The sequence below is a fragment of the Spermophilus citellus genome, assembly GCF_964194105.1.
Source record: "Spermophilus citellus genome assembly, chromosome: 4".
Lineage (NCBI taxonomy): Eukaryota > Metazoa > Chordata > Mammalia > Rodentia > Sciuridae > Spermophilus > Spermophilus citellus.
In genome coordinates, this window is record NC_138185.1 from 51,656,712 (window position 1) to 51,684,034 (window position 27,323).

The 27,323-nt window shown below is 45.2% G+C and overlaps 1 protein-coding gene and 1 long non-coding RNA gene across 8 annotated transcripts in view; one reads left to right on the forward strand and one right to left on the reverse strand.

The window, feature by feature from the left end:
• The window catches only part of OTUD7A (OTU deubiquitinase 7A), a 336,583-nt gene extending 327,319 nt beyond the window's left edge, over positions 1–9,264 (forward strand). For both annotated transcript variants that reach the window (XM_081291466.1, XM_081291465.1), the window contains 3 exons: positions 3,748–3,862; positions 4,033–4,117; positions 6,429–9,264. In XM_081291466.1, the coding sequence (XP_081147592.1) occupies positions 3,748–3,862; positions 4,033–4,117; positions 6,429–7,880 (1,652 nt within the window). In that variant the 3' untranslated portion in view covers positions 7,881–9,264. The remainder of the gene's footprint in view (positions 1–3,747; positions 3,863–4,032; positions 4,118–6,428) is intronic.
• LOC308647436 overlaps positions 4,377–27,323 on the reverse strand; it is a 109,250-nt gene continuing 86,303 nt past the window's right edge. For 4 of the 6 annotated variants that reach the window (XR_014021620.1, XR_014021622.1, XR_014021623.1 and 1 more), the window contains one exon: positions 4,377–5,115. This is a non-coding gene — a long non-coding RNA (uncharacterized lncRNA). Of the gene's footprint in view, positions 5,116–9,363; positions 9,452–26,663; positions 26,793–27,323 lie in introns of those variants that run through there. The other 2 variants (XR_014021621.1, XR_014021625.1) reach the window with 2 other exon arrangements.

The following is a 27,323-nucleotide window of genomic DNA, read 5'->3' on the forward strand; positions in this document are numbered from 1 at the left end:
GTTGTTGTTGTTGTTGTTGAAAGACAGTCACTTGATAAGACAGTGAAGATTGAGATAAATCACTTTTATTCGTAAAAACAGGCATGCCTTTCCTTTTTTAAATATTTTTAGTTGTTGATGGACCTTATTTTATTTATTTGTTTATGGTGCTGAGAATCGAACCCAGGGCATCATGCATGCTAAGCAAGCATGCTGCCACTGAGCCACAACCCCAGCCCCTGTGCCTTTCCTTTTTTTGGATCAGTCTAGTCAGGACAGCTAAGGGAGGTCACCCCTTACTGGGGGACAGGTACAGTGCCTAAGACAGAAGTGCTTGATCAGAACAGAACATTATTCTCGATGCAGCTAGATTTTGTGACCCTATCTTCTGTAATTTAAGCTTTCACTGCTTAGTAGAGATAGGAACCAAAGCTCTCTAAAGGTCACTTTTTTTACACCAGTCTTTTCTGTGAGCACCAAGTTAGGTCCTGTACATATATATTTTCTTCATACCTTCACCCTCCCAGGGTCTACATTATTTCTCTAGACTATACTCTCCTTTTACCATTTTAGCCATTTTCACTGAATTATTATTACTAGGATCTAACTGAGTCAGCCTCTCTTAAGCTCATGTTCATCTCTCCTTGAAGTCTCTGTCTTTCTTTACATTTTTGGTTCATTGGATCTCCCATGACTTCAGCTCTCCAGTGCTTTAGAGACAAGCTGTGAATCTTCAGTTTGTCTGACTTAACATTGTAATGGTGAGACAGCTTTTTATGCCTCAAACAGAAATGTACATTCTTTTTTGAAAAATAAGTATTCCAAATATGTCCATGCTAGTTTGAGATGGTGCCTATGTGTCTCCAAGCTAAAAGTCAGGATAGAATCCCCCAAAACCGGGCTGGAATGTAGCTCAGTTGTAGAACACTTGCCTATTGTGTGTGAAGCCCTTGGTTCCATCCCCAAGTCTGGGGGGAAAAGTTATTTTTAAAACAAAACTTTGCAGGCTTATTTTGGAAAGCATTTGCTATTCTCAACATCTGCCTCTAGGGGGCAACGGGCCACATGACTAACACCTCTTATTAGGTTAGGCCAGGTTTCCAAAAGGGAAATATCAGTGTACACTGTGAAAGGCAGAGGCATGCAAAGCAACTGATGTTCAAAAAGAGAGCCTGTTTTCTGAGTTCTCAGGACACTGTGACCCCAGTCCTTTCAACGGGCCACAGCTTACCTTCTGTAGAGATCAGATAACTTCCTTTATTCTCTGGTTGTTTTTAATTGTGAGCACGCATATTCCCAGCGTCTCACTTAGGACCTAACCTTTGCTCCATCAAGACCTGAGAGGCTGCCTGGAACCTTCAAAGTGGGCAGGAAGTGGCACCTTCAGGTATATCCGTCTGTCTGCTCAGTAGTGGGCAGGCCAGGGAGTTGGTTCCATCCCAACCTTGAAGATAGGAATTCCCCCATAATAGGGAGGTAAGGGCCACAGGGGTATGGAGCTGTCCTAGTTTAAATGGTTTATCTGGGAGAGTGGTGAGAAAGCCAAAATCATAGTGGTATAACATAATGGAAGTAGGGGTCTCGTGCAAAGAAAGTCTAAAATGTGCTCTGATTGGCAGGCAGTTCTTCTCTAAGTGAGGAGTCGGGAATCCACGGCTGCCATCATGTAGTATCACCATCTCCTGCAGGAAGCATGGATAAAGAAGGGGAGAGGAGGAGAGCCCCCCGACACACACACACTCCTAGTCACATCCCCCAGCACTTCCCATGTTGCTCTTCTCATAGCCCATGGGTACAGCAAGGCACCTGTTTCCTCCTAAATGCTGGGGGCCTGGGGACTGGATGGGTATTTCCAATGGCAACTCTACCCTCAGGAAAGGAGAGAACAGCCAGACCTGAAATGCCCAAGTTGTAACCATAGGAACTGCTTTGAACACATTATTGTCTGAAACAATATTTTCCCAAATTGTCTGATTTCACAAACAGGGGATATTTATTTAAATTTAAACTGGCCATCTATGCCTGAGGATCTGGGACTCCAGGAAGCCATGCTGCTCTAGCCATCCTAAAAACAGTATTGATAGACAGAGCCTCTGCCACCCACCCCCAGCCCTATGGGTGGGAAAACCAGACCAAGCCCTCTGTTTGTGTGATGACTCATGGAACCATGAGACAGGCTTCTGGGCATCACCCAAAAGAGGCCTGTTTCTGAGCCAGCCCTTCAATCCTCCCTGGGTGTGTTCACCCAGAAGCTCAGCCCTGGGAAGGGCAGCCACGTCAAGATAGAACACAGCAGCCTGCAGCAGAGGCAGGCTGAGCCACCCCGATCTCCCAAACCAGACATTTTACTGCCAAATTAAATGAAAACCCCTGAGCGGGTTCTTGGTCAGCAAACCTGCTTTCCCCTTATTTGGGGTGGGGATGAGGAAGGAGGGAAGAGAATATTTGTGCTCACATTTTCTCTTTAGCAACACTAGAGGGCAGCATTGAGTCAAATTTCCAATTTCTAAACAGAAAAACTACTATTCATAGTTCAGTCTTAGATTTTATGAATTTATTTGCCTTTTTGCTCTTGCCATGGCACCCTTAGCATGAATCATGGACTCTGGCAAAAGAACAAAGCAGATGGCCAGAGGCCCTGGGCTGAATTTCTCTGCTATGACTCCCAGGAATGGGGCCTACAGGAAAACTAAGTGCAGCCTCCACCGGAGGATGCTGTCACTAGGTTGGAATACAGAATTGGGAAAGCTGTCTCCCCACTCCTTCCTGCTTCTCATCTATGACAATACCCTTGTGTAATTGGTTGTATCATTAGGATTTCACTGGATGGAACAGCAGCTCAGGATCTCCTAGCAAATCCCAAATATAATTATAGACATCACCCCTCTCCTAGCCCTCCTGATTTTCCACACTTGGAGCTCTTTATTCAAGATGGTGTGTAAAGAATCAACCCCTCTGAGAAATGACAAGTTACTCCTTACTGCAGTCCCCCTATACATGTGACTTCCTCAAAGGTCCCCTCACTATGCCCCGCAAGGGCTTCACCATCACTGCCTTCTGCCTGTTGGTTAGGCTTCTTTCCCAGACTCCTCACCACCTGACATTTTGAAGTGAGGTGTTCGTTAACCTGCTTATCTGTGTCCTGCATGGGTGAGTTCCCTATGAGCAGGTCCCAGTGGATCTCTGAGACTCAGGTACTGATACAGTCCTATTGCATGAAATCACAAATGAGCAGAGGTCAGCAGTGTCCACTCTCTTCTAATTTGCACTCTCCATCTCTAGTAGGAGACGGAGGTGAGGAGCAGGCCATCTGCAAAGTGTCCTTACTCAGTATACCTCACCTGCCTGGTCCTTCCTCAGAAATAACAAGCAGAAATCAATTTTTTCCCACCCCGATGCTTAATGGAGGACATGCCATTTGACAAGCCCAAGGAGACCCAGAGTTCAGTTTTTTTAAATATTTATTTTTTGGCTGTAGTTGGATACAATGCCTTTTATTTATTTATTTATATGTGGTGCTGAGGATTGGACCCAGGGCCTCGTCCATGCTAGGTGTGCACTCTACTCCTGAGCCACAACCCCAGCCCCAACACTATCAGTTTTGAAACCTATAGTCTTAACTATCCTACTGGCATGATGGTCTGTGTGTATTTCCATTGGGTTCACTTACAACAAGGACACCTGGCACTGGAATTCCCTTTTTGCCCTCCCTGGATATTGCTGGAGGCTTCCAGGCTCCTGGCACCCAGTCTCTCTCTTCTGTTCCAGCTGTGATCCCCCTGACAGATTCTGAGCACAAGCTCCTACCCCTGCACTTCGCGGTGGACCCAGGGAAGGACTGGGAGTGGGGGAAAGACGACAATGATAACGCCCGGCTAGCCCAGTAAGACTGTCCCCTGACCTGACTCCCCTGGCACCCCAAAGGGAGGGCTGTCACTAAGGAGGTTTTCCCAGGGCAGGGCTGGACCGCCCCTGTGCCTCCTAGCTTGGGGGCAGAAGGGTGGGGTGCAAGACTGGACCAGCTGTGTTCACTCAGTGTTCTTGTCTTGTCAGCCTCATCCTGTCGCTAGAAGCCAAGCTGAACCTTCTCCACAGCTATATGAATGTGACATGGATCCGGATCCCTTCAGAGACCCGGGTGAGCCTTGTGTACTCCTGATAAAGAGGCGGTGGCCGCTTTGTGCCATCCTGGCCAATGGGCCTCCTTCCAAATGCTACCAAAAGCTCACCCATGTGCCATCCAGCTGCCCACACCAAGCCCCACCAGCCCTGCCCCCAGCTCCCTCTGTCCCAGCCATACTCGGCCAAAGCCACCCTGGCTCTGGCTCCAGACAACTCCTGTTGGATCAGGGGTATAGGTATATGTGTGTAGGTGGGTGTATGTGTGCATGCAAACATGCGTTCCGATTAGGGGATTTTTGTCCCCTTATTTTCTATGGGAGAGGTATAAACATGCCTCAGAAAACAAACTCTAGGCAAGTCACAACACAAAACTATCTCTGTTGAGATCAGTACACAATGTGCTGCAGGGGAGTGGAATTAATTATAAACTGTGTGTGGGTCCTTGGAAGAGCCAGGGAACCGAGGGTGCGAGTCCTCAGTGGCCCCTCCTCTTCCTTCTCTCTGGAGGCAGCACATCACCCTCAAAGCTGCCAGCCCTGGGGTTTGCCGCCCCTGCTTGCAGATGCTGAGTTTCATGTTAAGTATCTGACTAATTTCTTTTTTTTTTTTTTTTAATCTTAGTAGGGAACTCCCAGGGGAAGGAATTAAAAAAAATACCTTGCAAATCATTGGTCCTCTCTAGACATCAGTTTACTTAGGCATCAACTGGGGCTTATCAGTAATGTTAAAGGAGTGGTTTGAGGAAAGCAAGTAGACTGGAAGAGTCAGGTCTTGGGGTGCTGGCACTGCTCAGTGCTCTCACAGTTCCTTACTTCATAGGGATCCCCAGGCAGCTACTGATATTCCATTTTATTAATGGCACAAGTGACAGCCATTGGTAGCAGTCTGAGTCCTGCCTCTGAACTGCCTGGAAGATGCCAGTGTTGCTGCAGATATTCTTCAGCACTCATGTTCTGGTATGATGGCAGCAATCCTAGATCCAGAATCAGGACTCTGTCCAGGCATATCTCTGCCCTGCAATGAGAAGGGCCCTTGGCTAGGATTTGGTGGCCACCATATCAAATGCAGAGTTCTCAGTAGAAAATTCTAATAATGGCCCTGCCAGCCCCAGGACATGACAGCCTAAATTCCTTCTTGTACTTCCCACAGGCAGTCCTGGGACCAAGCATCTCTCCCTTTCCTGGTTCTAGGCCCTGAACTTCCACACTTTAGTGTCTATGGAAAACTGGCTTGAGACATGGGAAGTGGTGAAGCCAGTTCTTCCAGCCCTTGCTTTTGGGAGACCTGACCAAAGAACAGTGACCCCTCTCTTCAACCTACTTAGAGGGAAAGAAAAAAAAAACTAAATGGGGAGCAATGAGCCTTCTCTTGGGCTCCTTTGGAGGCCAGGAAGCCTATTGAGGTATATACCAGTTCTGTCACACCCAGCTGCTGGCATGAGGGGCCTTGCCATTCCAGTGACATTGGGTCAGCATTCTCTCTCCTCACCTGGTGAGGTCCCTCTGCAAAGCAGCAATAGGAGCTACTTCTCCTCCACCGTCCTCTCAGCTCCTTCTCAGGTTCCTCACCTGCCCCGGAGATTGGTCTTAACCATGTTTCCACAGTGGGTGTCATCCAAGGTGTTCACAAAGATGCTCCTTCCCTAGTGTTCCCCCACCCAACTTCACACCCCCATAGAAGACCTTTTCTGGGAACTGGGAACATCTTTTCTGCTGAGCCCAGACCTATTTCAGAATACTTCTCAAATTAGCATTCCACATTTCCAAACTGGGAAAGGAACCCCCAAAGTGATTTGTCATCACCAAATCAAGGGAGTGTTTTTTCCAAGATGCAAAGACAGGTTCTTAGAGCAAGATAGTCTGGCCAGGGATAGAAAGCCAAAGTCTGGGCTTGTTAACCCTAACTTTGACTCTAAAGCTCTAAGCCAGGTAGGTTATATGTACCCTGCCTGCATTCCCCCACTCCCACCTGACTCAGGATTCTAAACTCAGGTCTCTGAATTCAGAAAGAAAATGAGGGCAGTCCAGCCTCACTGGCCAGATGGCATCCTCAGATAAAAGACCCCTAACACAGCCTTCTGAAAACACCTATCTTTTCATTATTGCAGAAAACCAAGGCCCACTCCTCTGGGCTTCTTTCCCTTAAGCGCATCCCATCCCACTTTTGTAGCACTGGAGGGATAGTCTGGACTGGACCTAAGTGCCAGATCCCCAGCTTCAACAACCCATGAGCAAGCAACACATGGGCAGGGTCTGTCTTCATGGACTGCAGTGAGGACAGCTCTTCTCCAACCACCTTCCTTCCCCACTTTTCTTCTCTGCCCGTAGGCTCCCCTGGCGCAGCCAGAGTCCCCAACGGCATCAGCTGGGGAGGACGTGCAGTCCCTGGCCGATTCCCTTGACTCAGATCGTGACTCCGTGTGCAGTAATTCCAACAGCAATAATGGCAAGAATGGCAAAGACAAAGACAAGGAGAAACAGCGCAAAGAGAAGGACAAGACCCGAGCGGACTCGGTGGCCAACAAGTTAGGCAGCTTCAGCAAGACCCTGGGCATCAAGCTAAAGAAAAACATGGGTGGCCTGGGAGGCCTGGTACACGGTAAGATGGGCCGTGCCAACTCCGCAAATGGCAAGAACGGAGACACAGCCGAGCGCACCAAGGAGAAGAAGACCAAGTCTCGCAAGGGCAGCAAAGAGGAATCCGGTGCATCAGCAAGCACATCGCCATCAGAGAAGACCACGCCGTCGCCCACCGACAAAGCGGCAGGCTCATCCCCGGCTGAGAAGGGAGGCGGGACAAGGGGTGACGCCTGGAAGTATAGCACTGACGTGAAGCTGAGCCTCAACATTCTGCGCGCTGCCATGCAAGGCGAGCGCAAGTTTATCTTTGCCGGTCTGCTGCTCACCAGCCACCGGCACCAGTTCCACGAGGAAATGATTGGCTACTACTTGACCAGCGCGCAGGAGCGTTTCAGTGCGGAGCAGGAGCAGCGGCGCCGCGACGCCGCGGCCAATGCAGCCGCCGCCGCCGCTGCCACCTCCACGACCAAACGGCCGCAGCGCAGGCCAGAGGCCGAGGTCACTCCGGGAACTGAGCGTGCCTCTCCGGGCCCGCCGGCCGGGCAGCCCACGCAGCTGGTGCTTAAGCTCAAAGAGCGCCCGAGTCCAGGGTCCGCAGGGGGCTCGCGGGCGGCAAGGGTGGCAGCGGGCGGCACCGCCTCTCCTAGCAGTGGCGGCACCCGGCGTGCAGGCGCCAGCGGACAGACCCCTGGCCGAAGCCCGCCGGCACCAGCACGCCAGAGCATCATCCACGTGCAGGCGGCGGGTGCCCGGGACGAGGCCTGCGCACCGACAGTAGGCGCATTGCGGCCATGCGCCACGTACCCGCAGCAGAACCGCTCGCTGTCTTCGCAGAGCTACAGCCCTGCGCGGGCCGCTGCCCTGCGTACGGTCAATACGGTTGAGTCGCTTGCGCGCGCTGTGCCCAACACCCTCCCCGGCGTCACAGGAGCCACGGCAGCAGCCGAGCACAAATCGCAGACCTATACAAATGGCTTTGGCGCTACACGCGACGGCCTGGAGTTCGCAGACGCCGACCCGCCAGCCTCACGCTCGAGCTCGAACGGTGAGTGCGGTCGCAGTGGCCCTGGGCCGGCGCAGCGGCGTTGCCAGCGCGAGAACTGTGCGTTCTATGGGCGCGCGGAGACGGAGCACTACTGCTCGTACTGCTACCGCGAGGAGCTGCGGCGGCGGCGCGAGGCACGCGGGCCACGGCCCTGAGCGCGTGGTGTGCGGGCGGCGAGGTTTCCCCCAAAAGGATTTCTTTTCCATTCTGTCGGTGTCTTTTTTACATGCTCTGGTCAACCGAAAGGCCGGCGCCTCCTCTGTCAGTGCCGTGTACGTGTTTGGTCAAACGTTCCTAATGGTGCCTGAACCTACACTGACGCCACTCAGGTAGTAGACGGATAGGAAACAAGTCATACTGTTGGAAGTGGGTGTGCTAGCCTAGCATCTGCCTCGTACCTGTGGAAACTCAATAGCCATTGCAAGAGTATTTTTGTTCCTCTATAAGAGAAATAAAGAAATTCGCAGCCCTTTGTTTTTAGAAGGGAGTGTTTTACATGCTTTTTTTCCCCCCTCATTTCATCTTTTTCCTAACCTAGCGACTGACCTCTTCCAGGTAGCGGTCACTTGCGTGCGGTTGGTAGCACCCAGGGTTTAGGAGCAAATGCGCAGTCCCGGACTGGGGTGGAGGCTCCTCTGCGGCTCCCACCTGCTTTCCATCCCACCCAGGTTCTTGGAGAAAGCAGGGACCTTGCCGCCCACTGACGCTGTAGTGGTCACTATGGCCCTTTAGGAATACACGGCTCCATTTCATAAGCAAAACCTACTCCCACAACCCTCGTCTCAAGCAACATTCACACTGCCATCCAAGCCGCGGGGGACTGTAGAGTGGGCACCAGAAAACCTACCTCGCAGGGCGTGGTGAGGTGTAGTTAATCTATCCCGGTGCCGGGCAGCTCAGGTGCCAGGAGTTTTTCCAAAGACACCATAGGTCCATAAAACAAGGTTCTGAACTCACAAGTTGGATTGGCCTAAATAAGAGCAAACATGACAGCCTGCTCACATTTCTCCTTTGAAGACACTTCCACAGTGGACTGTCGCTGGAGGGCCTCTTATAAGGTGATAGCACTTCTGTGACCCAGAAGAGAGAGAAAGAACTGTGTAAGCCCCTACTAGACTGCTTTGAAACCCCGCCTGGCCCTCTTTCCAAAGAGAAGGGGCTGAAGGATGCCCGCTCCTGGTAAGGAAGCAAATCCACCCCACACCTCACTTGCATCTGTCTGGGTTCAGCCAGGTAATGGGGCTCACTGTGATTGGGGCCCATCCACAAGGCAGGAATGGTCCTGCCTCTGGCTTCATAACACATTGAGGGAACAGCCCGATATCCGAGCCCTCTTTTTTGGTGCCTCCTACATTTCTTGAGGAAATTAAAAAAAAATGTGTCCTTAACTACCCTGTTTTGAGCAGCAATATGCAGCCTTTTCCTTCCAAGATTACCTCTGGAGACTACCATTCTTGGCCAAGGACACTGAGGAGCTAAACCTGCCTCACTAAGAAAAGAGCTTGTTTCCAGGAAATAAGGATAAGATGGGTAAAATCCTCACTAACAAACTAATACTTCCAAACCTGTGAGAGCTTTAGAATAGTCTCTGATAATCCTAAAGAAAGAAAGGAGAAAGCACCTGGCTTCCAGTCAGCTTATCCTCAGAAAATTCAGGAGCAATGGGGTGGGGGTGGGGGGTCATCTCTTCATTGGGGCCAGCTTCTCCTGAAAGGATGCTTTTTCCCTGTGACATAAAGATCAGCAAAAGCAAAAAAAAAAAAAAAACAAAAAAAACAAAAAAAAAACTAAATAAATAAATAAAAATTTAAAAAAGATGGGGAGGGAATTTTTTACTTGTTTGAAAAATTATAATAAAATAACTGAGTATATCTCCTGTGAGTAATTATTTTTTGTTTTTAATTATCCCACAGTTTTCAGTAATTTATTGAAGTTTTGCAGAAGTGGTTCCTTAGATCAGATTATTTATTAAATAGAATCTTTAAGACTTTTTTCAAAGTTTTACTTTTCATGCTGATGAAAATACTTTCAATGTGAGATAATTACTAGCATCCACCTCCCTAATAGTACTGGGTTTCTTTTATTACTCAGAGAAAAAAAAAAAGTAGTTTAAAAAAAATCTCTCATTGAGAGGGTCTGTGGCAGCTTTTTTGGACTGGTTCCTTTCATCACATCACTCTGAACAGCTACTTCACCTTCCAAAGCTGTGGGTCACAGAAAGTATTGCTCCCAGTGTAGATAGCACCTGCTTATGCTCCTCATCCTTAGAAGGTTAAGAGAGCCAACCTTAAAAATGCTTAAATGTGCATTCAGCAACCAAACTCATGCACAAGAAATTAAGGAATATAAATACTCAGATTTTTTTTCAATTTTTTAATGTTAAGACAGCCAACTAGAAATTTCCAAAACTGGCTATGCAAATCTCATCTTTTTCATGATCTCATCCATATTTCAAACAAAAAGACAAACTGAAACTAAAAGCAGTTCATTGTAATAAAGGAAAACCTTCTAAACAGGCAGAGTAGTATATATGTATTATCAAAAAAAAAAAAATGAAGAAGTGTTCTATGTGCTTGCATTGCCAAGTTATCTCCACCCCACCTCCATTTGATGACAGGTGTGCCATAAATGAGAGCCTGGGATATAGCCTCTGACTGTGACTTTGGCTTCTCTGGCCATGTGAAAGGCCTCTAGTCCCTCTGCTTGGTCACAGGGTGAGCTAGATAAGCCTAGGCACCTATTGGTGCCTGCTCCACACTGCCACCTTACAACTCAGTCCACACAATTTAAGAATACCATTTTCTTTTTTGAGAGATCCATCCTTTAAACAGAGTTTAAAAATTAAAAAATGAAAGAGTAGATTGTGATATGAAATGTTCTAGACCTGAGCACCTACATCATGCTCCAGGTTGTTCACAAGAGCTCTTTAGACTTGGTCTCTGGCCAAAGGCCCTCTTAGTTCTGGCTTGGGGCAGGAACTATTAAAAGCTGTGTTAATTATATGTGGTACATGAAATTCTCTAATATTCTTCTATGATTTGTGGGCCCTTTGTAGTTTAGGAAAAGGGAAGAAGACAAGTGCCACCTGTGCCATGGCAGACTCTGACCATGAGCTGCTTACCCATCTGATCTGGCCAAACTTCCCTTTCTGGGAAGGATGGATGGATGTCTCTGAGCAACAAAAAGCATGTTTCCAGAAGGATCCCAGATACTTCTAAGCTCCTGTGGAGGTTATTTCAGAAATTTACTTCACATTTCCTGTACATGCTTTACCCGGGTAAACAGTTTTTAAAAAAATATTCTTAAGGGAAGGTGTTTTTCAGTGTATTCTGTTTGTGGATTTCGTGGAATGTTACATTGAAATTTTACAAGTCAAGTTTAAACTGTACTATAGAGATTATTTTTATATTATTTTCAGAACATGCCACAGAGCAATATTTTGCACCATTATTGTCACAGGGTTGTCCCTTAAAAGGATAACTTGCTGTGGGAAGGGACACCACTCTGGACTCTTGGGATTTAAGTGCTTTTTGCTGTTTGTGCAAATACCCTCTGAAAGCAGAAATGCATAAATGTCCTTTCTTTTTTAATTGAGAGCTTGATTTTCCTTTTCCTGTTCATAGGTTTTTCGTACTGCACCTTTCCTGAATATTTTATATTCACTAAGTTATTCTGGACCTTTTCTTAGCTATTACCACACAGTGTCATTTGAATCCCTTACTTTACAAATTTAATGTTTTACAAAATAATTTATTAATTCTACTGGTTTACTATCAGAAATTAGGTGGCATGAGATAAAAAGACTCTCCGCATCCCCAGGTGCACACCTCAGGATGTCAAAATCCTCCATGTGCCACCCACCCATGTCTTGCAGGGGGAGGGGAGGGATGGTGGGTGCCTCACTGCCCCCTGCTTATTATCCAAATACAAACTTCATCTAGCAAATATATGTCATATTAGTTTTTTTTTTTAAAAAAAAGGGCTGTACCTATGAATGATGGGAAATTTGTGCAAAGAAAGAAAAAAGACTTCCAAACCAGTGTGTGTGAGTTCCATTTAATGAGTCTTTTTTGTTTACTGAGACATGTTGAAGGCATCACCTGGATGTTTGAGACTCCCCACCTAGTGGGGACTTCACAAATTAAGTTCCTCCAGCATTCTGTTCATTTCTTCCAGTACTTCTAATAAATAAAAATTAGATGTGTTTCTGTGGCTGAGCCACAGTCAAGCTGTGGCCTTGGCCCCATTGGGCTACAGAGGTGGCACCTGCTCTGAGAGTCTGATTCTTCTGTCACTTCAAGATAGGCATGTACAAAGGGCCCAAAGGTGGCCGGTGCTCCTGGCTCCAGAGAGCAGGCAGCCCCTTCCAAAAAGCTTTAAAGTGTTGGCTCTCTGGAGACCTCTTCCCACTTCCCTGTTACTCCTGACTCTGACCTCTCTTTTCTAATATAATGGAATTATTCTGGTGTGGCTCTTCAGGGCAGGGACCTCAACTTCATTCTTGCTTAAATCCAATCCACCCCACTTCCCTTGTCCATTCTGCAGCACTGATCCTGTTGGCCCAGAAGGTGGTTGTGTAGTATCACCTAGTTATCAGGGAGGTGGGGCCAGGGTAGTTCATCCTAGAGAGACCAACACACACCCAGACTCTGCCCCATACTTGCGATGCTGAGGGCCCCCACATGCACCCCAGAGGCCCAGGGGTTACTGTATTATGAGATTTTCATGACAGCTATAAGCAGTGTGCAAGATGGTCTATTAGCAGGTATGCAGGTAACTTTCCCAAGTCCCATTCTTCCATCCTACTCCAACCCCAACAGAGAAGAGAGAAGATGCCCTACAGGGACACCCCCCCCCCAGGAGCAGCCAGGCATGCATCTAATCAGTGCAGAGAATTTCAGGCTGAGCCGAAAACATACTCACAGGAACAGCACAGAAGCCATTATCTACAGATACACTAGAAATGTGACTTTCTATTTATTTTCCGAAATAATTTCTTGAAATTTGCATTTTTAGTATTTTAGACTTGCAAAAAATAAATAAATAAGTAAATAAAATGGGTCCTGCCAACCCTAACTATGTATATGCCAAATGATGCATATTGCTTCTTTTTTATTCCTCCCGAAGAGCATCTCAAAGAGATACATATATACACATACCAACTATTAATTTGACACCAGATGAGGAGTACCAGTTGGTTTGAAGGGTAAATATAGGCAGAATCTGCCCAAGACCAAAGCAATCTGTTAATGTAATAAGGACAAGTAGCTATTTCAGAATGTATCTCCAAATACTGAAGGACTACTTTAAATGAAGAACTAGCTTCCCATCACAGAACAAAAACCAAGACCTTACAAAGACTGCTCCCACCCCTGTATGACTTTGCCCAGAGACTGAGGCCATCTTTAATCACCAGTCACCTTCCTGCCTCAGGGCCTTCACATGTGCTATCTCTTCTACCTGGGACAGTCTCTTTGCAGAGATCCCATTACTCACACCTCACTACCTGTCAGTCTTTGCTCCAATGCACCCCTCAACAAGGTTTTCCTTGCTTTCTTGATTTAAAAACATAACACATCCCACCCACTGTACCCACTTCCCCATGCATCTTCCTCTTGTGCACTTGTCTGAGCACTGCATGTGTGAATTATTCATTGATCCATTTATTACATCCACCAAGCTTCCATAGAATGTAAGCTCCATGTGGGCAGGACTTCATGTATGTCTTACTGCTGTATGCTGGCACCTATAACAGTGCCTGATACCTATTAGACACTGGATAAATATACATTGAGGAAAGGAAATGCTATCAGTAATTTGATAGCTATTAAGAGGCCAAAAATAAATGTCAATTTTGGCCATCATCAAATCCAAATTCTTGGACCTGGGGATATAGCTCAGTCGATAGAGTGCTTGCCTCTCACATGCATAAGGCCCTGGGTTCAATCCCCAGCACCACCAAAAAAAAAAAAAAAAAAAAAGTCCAAATTCTTCTGCTGTCCCTACTTACGGAGACTGTTAGCTGATTAAATGGCTTGGTTCCTTCTCCTGCATATAAGTACAAGAGGGCTAGATATGGTAGTGAGCTTATCCACCTGGTGGCAGCAGTAGCCTATCTCTGACTCTGAACATCTGCTCTGTGGGTCAGGAACTTTGGAACAAATGGAGGTAAAAACTGTTTCCTCCTGGTTAGTTCTTATAATCAGATGCACTGTGAGGGGCACCCATCATGCCCTTCCTTGATGTCATTGTAGACCTGGACCATTCTACAGAAGCCTTTATAAGCAATCCTTAGGTATCTCTTAATTCTTTCTAACCCAAACACAGTGGCAATGGATAGTCCAGCCAAGCAAAGGGATCCTGACAACTAGAAAACCCACCAAAAAGCAGGGCAACAAAGGAAAAGGAACTTGTCACACAGAATAACTGGCACGGGGGGGGGGGGGTAGCTATTGTTGACAAATGTGGAAACAGCAGAGAGCTGAGAGAGCCAAGTTCCCCAAGATTCAGTCACGGCTGGTGTGCAGTGGAGTGTCAGAGCCTTCCCACCACAGAGCCAAACAACATACACCTCCTTGGGCCCAGGCCCCAGAGGGGTGGTCCTCAAGCTCTGGCAGGCGACTTCACCCACAGCAGAGGAGGGATGATCCCCCTCTGAGCTGCCTCCCTCTGCCAGATGATTTTCACAACTACCTAATAGTGATTGGTGTTTACTTCCAGATCCTTTGGCCAAATATGTTTTCCTCTAAGAGTTTTTGGCAAAATACTGTTACCAGCTGCTTATAGAACCTTTGTCCTGCTGTGTCCTGGTTAAAAGGCTTCATCCTCTTTACTCCTCTTCCATGGTTTTTGCTTTCATTTCTCTGGATGCCATCTTTTGGGGTCTCTCAGGGGATTGGTTCTCTTTGTAACACCCTCTGTGCAGCTGTCCGGCAGGGAGTGGGCACATGTGTGTGTCCCTGCATTTAAATTGCCAAATAAACCACGTCCCTTTTGTTACTGCCCAAACAGCCTGGGATATGCTCCTGCCAGGACCCAGAGAGAGGAAGTATGCTTTCCAAAGGCCCGTGTACTTGGCCCACACAGAGCTGTCTCTGTAGCAGGTACCCACAGAGGTCTCCCAAGCCCTGTGGGCTGTCCGGCTCTTTGCATGTATCCTTCCTGATTTGAAGCACCTATTTTAGTATTATGAGTTGGCAAGTGGGAGTGGAGCAGCTTGTGTCTACTCACTTAAGTTCAAAATAAGTAAAATCACCAAGTACACGTGTTGGATATCAGCCATGTCTTAGGCCCTGGTCCACACAGAAGCAAACACCCTCTGCCAGAGCCAGTCTCCATTCAGTAGGAGCTTGCCCCTCCCACACACCCAGGTGAGAAAAGCTGGGCTCTCAGTCATAAAATAAAGGAACACTTAGGAGCAAGGCATTGGCTCACCTGAGTCCAAGCAGGGACAAATCTCCTTGGTGACCAACCACTGCCTCATCTGCAGAGCCTGAAATCCACTCAACATCATTTCCGATGAACTGTTCAGTCTCATCCGTTATAATTGAGGCTCATCAAAGTCATTTATAATAATTTATAAGGACCTCCTCACCCTGTATTTTCTTTATTCCTTTAAACATGCATTTGACCTAAGGACGTCAGTAGAAATATTGTTCCCGTTTTCCTTTATCTTTTCTTCTTTTTCTTTCTTTTTTTTTTTTGGTTGTTGTTTAATTGACTGATTCCTGGATGAAATAAGTTGCTTTGCCTTATTTATTTGATTACAATGGATAAAGGAAAATATTTGAGGCAAAAAATGGGTCATAAATCACATTACTTTGACCAAGCTGTTCAGAACCCCTTTCTACCTATGAGTGTTAATTCCGATTCAATGCAAATATTATTTTCCATCTGGTTCATTCTTGGAGAAGAAACCCATTGTAAGAGCTGTCTTTGGTGGTTGGGTTGTTACTTTGTAAAGTATTAAAGCACTAAACCAATTTTTGCAATATATAGTAAATCTTGCTTTCATTTTGGAAAACTTCCAGTAATGACTACTGCACTTTTTATAGAAGAACTGTATTTAATTTCTTTCTTTTATGAAAGATTATTTCAAGTAAAAATAGCTCTGTAATCCATGTGACACGGCTTCTCCATTACTTGACACAGAGAGAAGCTTTGATGCCTACCCAATAAAACTAACATGTTTGTAAAGCATTGGTTGGTCCAATTATTTGCCCACTCACACCTGTGTTCTTGGTAAAATACCATCAAAGTAAAGCTTTATGACCAAAGAGGAAGAGGCATCTGTCTATAGGCATCCCCAACACCAGTGGAGGGGAGAAGTGTTTTTCTAGCCAGATGAGATGTAAATTCCATTATCACAGTTTTGCTCATACAAGAGGAATAATGGTTCTCTCCTTAAAATGCACATGACACTTTCCACCAGAATGAAAAATGAGTAGAATTTTCCTTAACATATAATCACCAGACGTTGCAGCAAGAAGCACAAGGACAACAGCTAGAAGCACAGAAGATGAGATGCAATTTATCGTGAATTGGTATTTGTGCACACTTTTCTGTGAAGAAGAGGCACCAAGGGCAAGGCTTCCTGGAAAGGCTGGGGATGGGCTCCAGGGCCACAGGCCTGTGTCAGGTGGGTGTGATGAGCATAGGACCCAAACACAACCACAGATCAAGGGCCCACTGTGTGCCCTGCACCATGTTCAGTGCTGGGACAAGGACAGATGTGATGATGACAGTGCCTCATGCACTGAATGGCCACTGTGGGGTGTGGCGCATTCTGCGTGTGGTAGAATTCACTCCATGCAGCAGCCATGTCAGTTCAAAATCAAACTCCCATCTTGTAGATGAGAAGAGTAAGTTTGGCAAGGTAAGTCATGAAGCAAAAATTCTGGCTCGGGTTTGCCTGACTTGAGAACCTGTGCTCCCAGCTACAGAACACACTGCAGTATTCTGCCACCTGGAGATGGGGCAAGGCCCCTGCTAGCAGGAGCTCACAGTCTGGGGATGCTGATACATATGTTTTCATCTCATTTCCAAGAAGTAGAGGGAGGGTGAATTAGCACAGTTGAAGGAAGGATCAGAAAGATGCTCAGCTGGCCTGTGGCATTCACTGGAGCAATGACTCTACACATTCCTAGGATCATGTTAAGACCCATAAAACATCATCTATTTCTGGCTTTGATGTTCTTTAACACTAAGAAACATGAGACTATTTTTAGTTCTGTGAGACAGGCAGAGAACCCCACATTAAAAGCCTGTTATTCCATTTGAAGTTTGGAAAGGTGCTTAAGAGACTGCAGAATAATGGTAGGGGTGCTGGATTGGGAGACAGAAAGTCTGGCTGTGTAACTGACCTTGAGAAAGGTGTCTCTCACCTCCTAGCTTCTGATTTCTATTCTATAAAATGAGGGATTCAAAGTTCTTCTGGGGATCCAACATGGCCGCCGGCGAGGAAGCAGCAATTCCAATGTCTCCACATTAACGGGATCAGAAAGACCCATTGGAACAGCGGCAGTCTACCTACTGAGGAACTTCTAGCAAAATTCCGTTAAGAGGGGACCTGCCGGGAATTGGTAGGTTTATTAGAAGTGTCAGTTTGTCCCAGACAAGTGGATCTTGGCTGGCCACGAGGGTGCGGAGTTCCAGTCCCGCAGCCACCAGCCGCTTCTGCAAGTGGCCAGCAGCCCAGAGCGGTGCGGCCCGCCCGAACCCGCAGACGGCACCCGCCATCCCGCCGTCCCAGGGAGGCCCTGCTCTCACTCTGCAAACGGCCACCACGCCTGCCAGGCTCGTAGCCACGCGGCCGCAGCTGCCCGGCTCTACAGGCGGCCCCCCGGTGGGTGCAGAGGTACAATCCCGCGGCCACCAGCCGCTTCAGAAAGCGGCCGGCGGCCCCAAGCGGCGCAGCCTGCCCGAACCCGCACACGGCACCCGCCATCCGGCTGTCCCGGGGAGGCCCTGCTCTCGCTCTGCGAACGGCCACCCCGCCCGCCCGGATCTTAGCCACGCGGCCGCAGCTGCCCTGCTCTACAGGAAGCCCCCGGCGGCCCGGCGCAGCGAGAAGTGTCCCCGCCTGGCCCGGCAGACAGCCCGTGCCCTCCCGGCTCTACTAACAGCCCCGCCCACCCGGCGAACGGCTCCCCCGCCCCCAGACAGCGTGAAGGGAATCTAACCAACCCTTTACGAAATAGCGAACTGGGAACTAAAACCAGAGATTGTGTCAGACCAGAGACAAGCCAGTTCTACCCCTCCCTTCAGACACTCCGGCAAGGAGCCAGGGGCCCGCCATAGCAGAGAGGGGAAGTCACCAAAGTTCGGCCAAAGAGATTCCTTTCCAGCGGAATCTACTTTAGCAGGTGTGTGACTCCCACCCACACCAGATACAAACAGCCCAGAAACTTCAAAATCTCTCTGTGGGCATGACCGTAAGGGCCAAAGGACTCTCGACCCCCAACTCCCCCTACTGCCAGTGACGAGGGCGTGACTGTAGGGGCAGAGGGAAGCAGAGAAGACTCCCCACCCCCAAATCCCCCAACCGCGAACTGAGAGGGTGTGACGGTAGGGGTGGAGGGAAACAGAGGACACTCCAGACCCCCAACTACTCCTACCGCCAGCAGTGTGGTTGTGACTGTAGGGGCTGAGGGAAGTAGAGGGGATCCTCGACCCCAAACTCCTATTACCACCAGCAGCGACACCAATGGTCTTAGCTGCCAGATTCCGAAGGTGTGCCCACCAAAGGGGTCTGGAAAAATTAAACAATTGACTCCCAGACCACAGCTCCACAGCACTGGGGCTTAGATGAATGACAGTGAGAGTGCTCAGTAGTTAGGGAAATAGAGCACTTGGTGGGGCTGAAAGTGTAACCAAATCCTTGGGGAACTGCCTCCGGTGAGCAGGACCTGGCTGGCTGGCAGGAGGAAGGGGAGGAGGGGCCATAGAAGTGCAACGGCTATGGACCAACAGGATTGAGAGACTCCCAGGAACCGCCTTACAGGGATTGCTGTTGACACATTGAGGGCAAAACTCAGCACAGAGGGCACAGCTTTGCCTACGGGAAGAGAAGAAAATGGATCTCTAAGACCTAATTTTATTTCCTATTTCATTTTAATTTTTTCTCTCCCTTTTCCCTCTCTCTCTCCCCTTCCAAGTTTTAGTGCTCTTTCTATTCTCCTCTATGCTATCTATCTCCCTCTCCTTCTTTCTTTTCAAGAGCACCTACCTTCCTCTTCCCCCCAACTTTCATCCCAAGCATTACGTCCTCCATTTCGCTTAACTGTCTAAATACAAATAGGTATGCGCCCTCCCCCCGCGCCTGCAAGGTAGCCGGACCTGCAACCCACCAGCAGGTCAGGCCCAGCAACCTGGGAGTGGCAGAGCCGCCACACGCGCCTGCAAGGTAGGCGCACCTGCTACCAACCAGCAGAACAGGCCCAGCGGCCTGCCGATGTGGTAGGCACAGTGCCCCAATTGGAGGAGGAGCAGAGCGCGGGAGACTTTGCAACTATACAAGAGTAATACAAATATATAGGGGGAAAATTCAACAACACAACAGTCTCAGTAAGCAGAAAGAAACGCGAACAGTATGAAGAGACAAGGAAAGAAAGGACCACAAGCAATGCAGGTCAACTCAACGTTAGAAGAGGTAATATCTGCAGCAGATGGAATGTCAGATAAAGAATTCAGGAGATACATGCTTCAGATGATCTGGAGTCTCAAGGAAGACATTAGACAGCAAAATCAGACAATGAAAGATCTCTTCAACAATGAAATACATAAACAAATCCAGGAAGCAAAAGATCAACTATACAGGGAGATAGAGGTTATAAAAAACAAACAAACACAAATCCTAGAAAGGCAGGAAGCAATAAACCAAATTAAAAACTCAATTGATAATACTACCAGCAGAGTAGAACACTTAGAAGATAGAACATCAGACAATGAAGACAAAGTATTTCAACTTGAAAAGAACATAGACAGCTCAGCAAGACTGTTAAGAAACCAGGAGCAGAACATCCAAGAAATATGGGATAACATTAAAAGACCAAATTTAAGAGTCATTGGGATACAGGAAGGCACAGAGCTCCAAACCAAAGGAATGAGCAATCTATTCAATGAAATAATTCGAGAAAACTTCCCAGACTTGAAGAACGAGACAGAATCCCAAATCCTAGAAGCCTACAGGATGCCGAATGTGCATAGTCATAAGAGATCCACACCTAGACACATTATAATGAAGATGCCCAACATAGAGAATAAGGAGAGAATTTTAAAAGCTACAAGAGAAAGGAAGCAGATTACATTTAGGGGTAAACCAATCAGGATAACAGCTGATCTCTCAACACAGACTTTGAAAGCTAGAAGATCCTGGAATAACATATTTCAAATACTGAAAGAAAATGGGTTCCAACCAAGAATTGTGTATCCAGCAAAATTAAGCTTCTAGATGGAAGAGGAAATTAAAACCTTCCACGATAAACAAAAGTTAAAAGAATTTGCAGATAGAAAACCATCTCTCCAAAAAATCCTCAGCAAAACATTACAGGAAGAGGAAATGGAAAATAACAATGAAAACCAACAGTGGGAGGTAGGACAGTAAAGGGGGGAAAATAATCAAAGAGGAAAACAAACCATATTCAGTAACATAAATAAACAAATATGGCTGGAAGGATAACCCATATCTCAATAATAACCCTAAATGTTAATGGCTTAAACTCACCAATTAAGAGACACAGGCTAGTAGAATGGATCACAAAATATGACCCAAAAATATGCTGCCTACAGGAGACACATTTGATAGGAAAAGACATACATAGACGGAAGGTGAAAGGTTGGGAAAAATCATATCACTCATATGGACTTCGGAAACAAGCAGGAGTGTCCATACTCATATCAAATAAAATAGATTTCAAGCCAAAGTTAATCAAAAGGGATAAAGAGGGACACTGCATACTGCTCAAGGGAACCATACACCAACAAGACATAACAATCATAAATATATATGCCCCAAACAATGGTGCAGCCATGTTCATCAAACAAACTCTTCTCAAGTTCAAGAGTCTAATAGACAACCATACAATAATCATGGGAGACTTCAACACACCTCTCTCACCACTGGACAGATCTTCCAAACAAAAGTTGAATAAGGAAACTATAGAACTCAATAACACAATTAACAACCTAGACTTAATTGACATATATAGAATATACCACCCAACATCAAGCAGTTACACTTTTTTCTCAGCAGCACATGGTTCCTTCTCAAAAATAGATCATATATTATGTCACAGGGCAACTCTTAGACAATATAAAGGAGTAGAGATAATACCATGCATCTTATCTGACCATAATGGAATGAAACTGAAAATCAACGATAAAAGAAGGAAGGAAAAATCATGCATCACTTGGAGAATGAACAATAGGTTACTGAATGATCAATGGGTTATAGAAGACATTAAGAAGGAAATTAAAAAATTCTTAGAGATAAATGAAAACACAGACACAACATATCGGAATCTATGGGACACATTGAAAGCAGTTCTAAGAGGAAAATTCATTGCATGGAGTTCATTCCTTAAAAAAAGAAAAAACCAACAAATAAATGATCTCATACTTCATCTCAAAATCCTAGAAAAAGAAGAGCAAAACAACAGCAAAAGAAGTAGAAGGCAAGAAATAATTAAAATCAGAGCTGAAATTAATGAAATCGAAACAAAAGAAACAATTGAAAAAATTGATAAAACTAAAAGTTGGTTCTTTGAAAAAATAAATAAGATCGACAGACCCTTAGCCATGCTAACGAAGAAAAGAAGAGAGAACTCAAATTACTAGCATACAGGATGAAAAAGGCAATATCACAACAGACACTTCAGAAATACAGAAGATAATCAGAAATTATTTTGAATCCTTATACTCCAATAAAATAGAAGATAGTGAAGGCATCGATAAATTTCTTAAGTCATATGATCTGCCCAGATTGAGACAGGAGGATATAGACAACCTAAACAGACCAATATCAATTGAGGAAATAGAAGAAACCATCAAAAGATTACCAACTAAGAAAAGCCCAGGACCGGATGAGTATACAGCAGAGTTTTACAAAACCTTTAAAGAGGAACTAATACCAATACTTTTCAAGCTATTTCAGGAAATAGAAAAAGAGGGAGAACTTCCAAATTCATTCTACGAGGCCAACATCACCCTGATTCCTAAACCAGACAAATACACTTCAAAGAAAGAAAACTACAGACCTATATCTCTAATGAACCTAGACGCAAAAATCCTCAATAAAATTCTGGCAAATCGGATACAAAATCATATCAAAAAAATTGTACACCATGATCAAGTAGGATTCATCCCTGGGATGCAAGGCTGGTTCAATATACGGAAATCAATAAATGTTATCCACCACATCAATAGACTTAAAAATAACAACCATATGATCATCTCGATAGATGCGGAAAAAGCATTTGACAAAGTACAGCATCCCTTTTTGTTCAAAACTCTCGAAAAAATAGGGATAACAGGAACATACCTCAACATTGTAAAAGCAATCTACGCTAAGCCCCAGGCTAGCATCATTCTGAATGGAGAAAAATTGAAGGCATTCCCTCTAAAATCTGGAACAAGACAGGGATGCCCTCTCTCACCACTTCTGTTCAACACAGTTCTCAAAACACTGGCCAGAACAATTAGACAGACGAAAGAAATTAAAGGCATGAAAATAGGAAAAGAAGAACTTAAATTATCACTATTTGCAGATGACATGATTCTATACCTAGCAGACCCAAAAGGGTCTACAAAGAAACTATGAGAGCTAATAAATGAATTCAGCAAAGTGGCTGGATATAAAATCAACACGCATAAATCAAAGGCATTCCTGTATATCAGCGACAAACCCTTTGAAATGGAAATGAGGACAACCACTCCATTCACAATATCTTCAAAAATAATAAAATACTTGGGAATCAACCTAACAAAAGAGGTGAAAGACTTATACAATGAAAACTACAGAACCCTAAAGAGAGAAATTGAAGAAGATCTTAGAAAATGGAAAAGTATACCCTGTTCATGGATAGGCAGAACTAACATCATCAAAATGGCGATATTACCAAAAGTTCTCTATAGGTTTAATGCAATGCCAATCAAAATCCCAATGGCATTTCTTGTAGAAATAGAGAAAGCAATCATGAAATTCATATGGAAAAATAAAAGACCCAGAATAGCAAAAACAATGCTAAGCAGGAAGTGTGAATCAGGTGGTATAGCGATACCAGACTTCAAACTATACTACAGAGCAATACTAACAAAAAGAGCATGGTATTGGTACCAAAACAGGTGGGTGGACCAATGGTACAGAATAGAGGACACAGAAACCAACCCACAAAACTACAACTTTCTTATATTTGATAAAGGGGCTAAAAGCATGCAATGTAGGAAGGATAGCATCTTCAACAAATGGTGCTGGGAAAACTGGAAATCCATATGCAACAAAATGAAACTGAATCCCTTTCTCTCGCCATGCACAAAAGTTAACTCAAAATGGATCAAGGAGCTTGATATTAAACCAGAGACAAGGCATCTGATAGAAGAAAAAGTTGGCTACGACCTACATACTGTGGGGTCGGGCTCCAAATTCCTCAATAGGACACCCATAGCACAAGAATTAATATCTAGAATCAACAAATGGGACTTGCTCAAACTAAAAAGTTTTTTCTCAGCAAAAGAAACAATAAGAGAGGTAAATAGGGAGCCTACATCACGGGAACAAATCTTTACTCCTCACACTTCAGATAGAGCCCTAATATCCAGAGTATATAAAGAACTCAAAAAATTAGACAATAAGATAACAAATAACCCAATCAACAAATGGGCCAAGGACCTAAACAGACACTTCTCAGAGGAGGACATACAATCAATCAACAAGTACATGAAAAAATGCTCACCATCGCTAGCAGTCAGAAAAATGCAAATCAAAACCACCCTAAGATATCATCTCACTCCAGTAAGATTGGCAGCCATTATGAAGTCAAACAACAACAAGTGCTGGCAAGGATGTGGTGAAAAGGGTACACTTGTACATTGCTGGTGGGACTGCAAATTGGTGCAACCAATTTGGAAAGCAGTATGGAGATTTCTTGAAAAGCTGGGAATGGAACCACCATTTGATCCAGCTATTCCCCTTCTGGGTCTATTCCCTAAAGACCTAAAAACAGCATGCTACAGGGACACTGCTACATCGATGTTCATAGCAGTACAATTCACAATAGCAAGACTGTGGAACCAACCTAGATGCCCTTCAATAGACGAATGGATAAAAAAAATGTGGCATTTATACACAATGGAGTATTACTCTGCATTAAAAAATGACAAAATTATAGAATTTGGAGGGAAATGGATGGCATTAGAGCAGATTATGCTAAGTGAAGCTAGCCAATCCCTAAAAAACAAATGCCAAATGTCTTCTTTGATATAAGGAGAGTAACTAAGAACAGAGTAGGGAAGAAGAGCATGAGAAGATGACTAACATTAAACAGGGATGAGAGGTGGGAGGGACAGGGAGAGAGAAGGGAAATTGCATGGAAATGGAAGGAGACCCTCAGGGTTATACAAAATTACATACAAGAGGAAGTGAGGGGAAAGGGAAAAATAATACAAGGGGGAGAAATGAATTACAGTAGAGGGGGTAGAAAGAGAAGAGGGGAGGGGAGGGGAGGGGAGGGGGGATAGTAGAGGATAGGAAAGGCAGCAGAATACGACATGAGTATGTCGATATGTAAATCAGTGGAAGTTTAACTGATGTGACTCTGCAATCTGTATAGGGGGTAAAAATGGGAGTTCATAACCCACTTGAATCAAAGTGTGAAATATGATATATCAAGAACTATGTAATATTTTGAACAACCAATAAAAAAAACAAAGTTCTTCTGCACTACATCAAGGAATCTGTGTGTCATTTAGGAAAACAGAAGTCACCTGAGTTATTTTAACACAGAGAATTTATGGAGAATTGGCCTAAGCAGGTATCAGGGGAGCAAAACACAAAAAGGAAACAGAGTTCACATGGAGAAAAAGCCTGCAGGGGCAGCTTTATCTCAGAGCAGAAGCAGAGCAAAGAAGTCTAGTAGTTAAAAGCTTCAATCAGGATCTGGGGATGCAGCTCAGGGATAGAGTACTTGCCTAGCATGTGTGCAGCCTGAGGGTTCAATCCCCAGAACTGAACAAAAAGAGAGAGATCTGTGAGCAGAGAGGAGGGGACTCCACAGAATGGGACTTAGACCTGTGAAGAAGGAGCCCTGCTAGCTGGAACTCTTGCCTGAAGAGCACAGGGGACGTGGCTCACAGAGCTAAACTCAGATCTCTGAAGAGGGTTGCAAGGGTTGCTGTTATCTCTGAGGGGGGCATGATGTGGCAAATTCTTCTATGTGGAAAACAAACAAAATGGGATCAAACTGTAACTAGCAAGGGAAGGACTGTTGCTAGGACAACACTGGCAATGGATTCAAAAAGAAATAGCAGGTGCCTTGTGTGTGTGTCTGTACACACACACACACACACACACACACACACATATTTGCACATATGTATGTTTGTTTGCACAGCTGTACCTCAGACTGGTTCCAGGATCCCCCACAAATACTGAAACCTGAGAATGCTCAAGTCACTTATATAAAATGGCATAGAATTTGAATATAACGTTCACATCTCCTGCTGTCTCTTTTATTTTTTTATTTTTTTATAGGTAACTTATTTATTAGATTGAGATATCAGTCCACATTGTAAGTAGATTTCAGAACATCACATTGTACCTCATAAATGCATGCAATTGTTATTTGTCAATTAAAATAAAACTTAAAGGGAAGAAGAAAAAAATAGTAGCAGCAACAGTGACTGTAGCACAGTCTCTTTTTTTCTATTGCTCATGACAATACAATCTGCTGTCTATTTTGAATCATCTCTGGAAGACTTAGATACATTGTACAATGTTAATGCTACATAAGTAGTTGTTACACTGTATTGTCTAGGGAATAATGACAAGAAAAGAGTTTGCCCATACATGTTCAGTACAGATGTTTTTCTCCCGTGGAGGGTTTATTTGTTTTCTTGTGGTGCTGGGCTTTGAACCCAGGACTTTGTGCATGCTAGGCAAGTGCTCCACCAACAGAGCTGCATCCCCTTCCAGGAACATTTTTGATTTACAGTTATCTTGAAGCCACAGATGTAGAAGCCACAGATATGGAGGGCTAACTGCACGCGTAATATATATGGACACACATACTGAAAAGAAAGGTGAATATCCTGTCTGCCACAGACCCCACAGAACTGGAACAGGAGAAGCTGACCATGGCCCATTGTTGATAATTCACAACTTACTTCTTCCATGGACATTCTGTGTTTCCTTTGTACCCTTCTGGGATCTTTATCTTGCTGGAATCTTTACCTGCTCCAAATTTTCATTCCTAAAGGGGCTGAGTCCTCACAAAGTCTTTTTTTTTTAATGTTATAGTTTACAGTGAACTTTGATTTGGGGACATGGATATAATTAAAGGCACCCCCAAAGTCCCCTGGATTTCACACAGCTTCCCCTCAGCCTCCATTGTGTAGCAACAAATCAATTTACAATAACCCAGCCAATAGAGTAGTGACCTTATTTGTATTAATTTAGTGGCTTGCAAAGCCCCAGATCACCAGATCTCACCTTCCAGTTGGTGAAATCACTGTGCCACCTGCTGGAAGCATCCTTCCTTGGGAACTAAGAACTACAGAAAAGGCCTCAGGTGTGGGGAGAGAAAGCACAGGTTCTTGTTTATAAGACGTAATGGTGACACACCCACCTCTTATTTACCAGATTGTGTTTGGTCATGAAATAAACACCACCATAGGGCAGCAGCGGATTCAAACCATCAACTGCATCTGGAAGATAGAACTCTTACCTTTCAGGGAGTTGTCTCCCTTCTAGCATCCTAGCTATCTTCAGTGGACAGGTCCTAAGCTCTATCAGGCCAGCTGCTTGCTTCTGAGGCAATGTGTAGTAAGTAAATTCTATGTGCATGATCCCTTTGCTGTAAAATTGAAATTCTTAGAATCAACACAGCATAAAACCCAGAATGATGAGCAAGGTGCTCTTTAAATCCATGATGGCAGTTTTTTGGCAGGAACATGGCATGCAGGAAAGGGCATATCTAATTATTTTCCTTTTGTGTTAGTCATCCTTCTGTGACTGTAACAAATACACGAGATAATCAACTTATAAAGAGGAAAGGTTTGTTTTGGCTTACAGTTTTGGAGGTTTCCATCCAGGATAGGTTGGCCCAGTTACTTTAGGCCTGTGGCAAACTAGGCAGCATATCATAGCAGGAAACATGTGGAGGAGTAGAGTTATTCACCTTATGGCTGCATACAAACAAGAGATGAAGAGGAAGAAACAGGAGTCCCATAAGTCCCTTTGAGAGCACAGGCCCAGTGATTGGAAACCTCCCACTAAGCCCATCTGTTAAGGTTTCCAATAGTGCCAAACTGGAGACCAAGACTTTAACACATGGACTTTTGCGGGCATTCAAAGTCCAAACTGTACCTATTGATAGGGGTCCAGT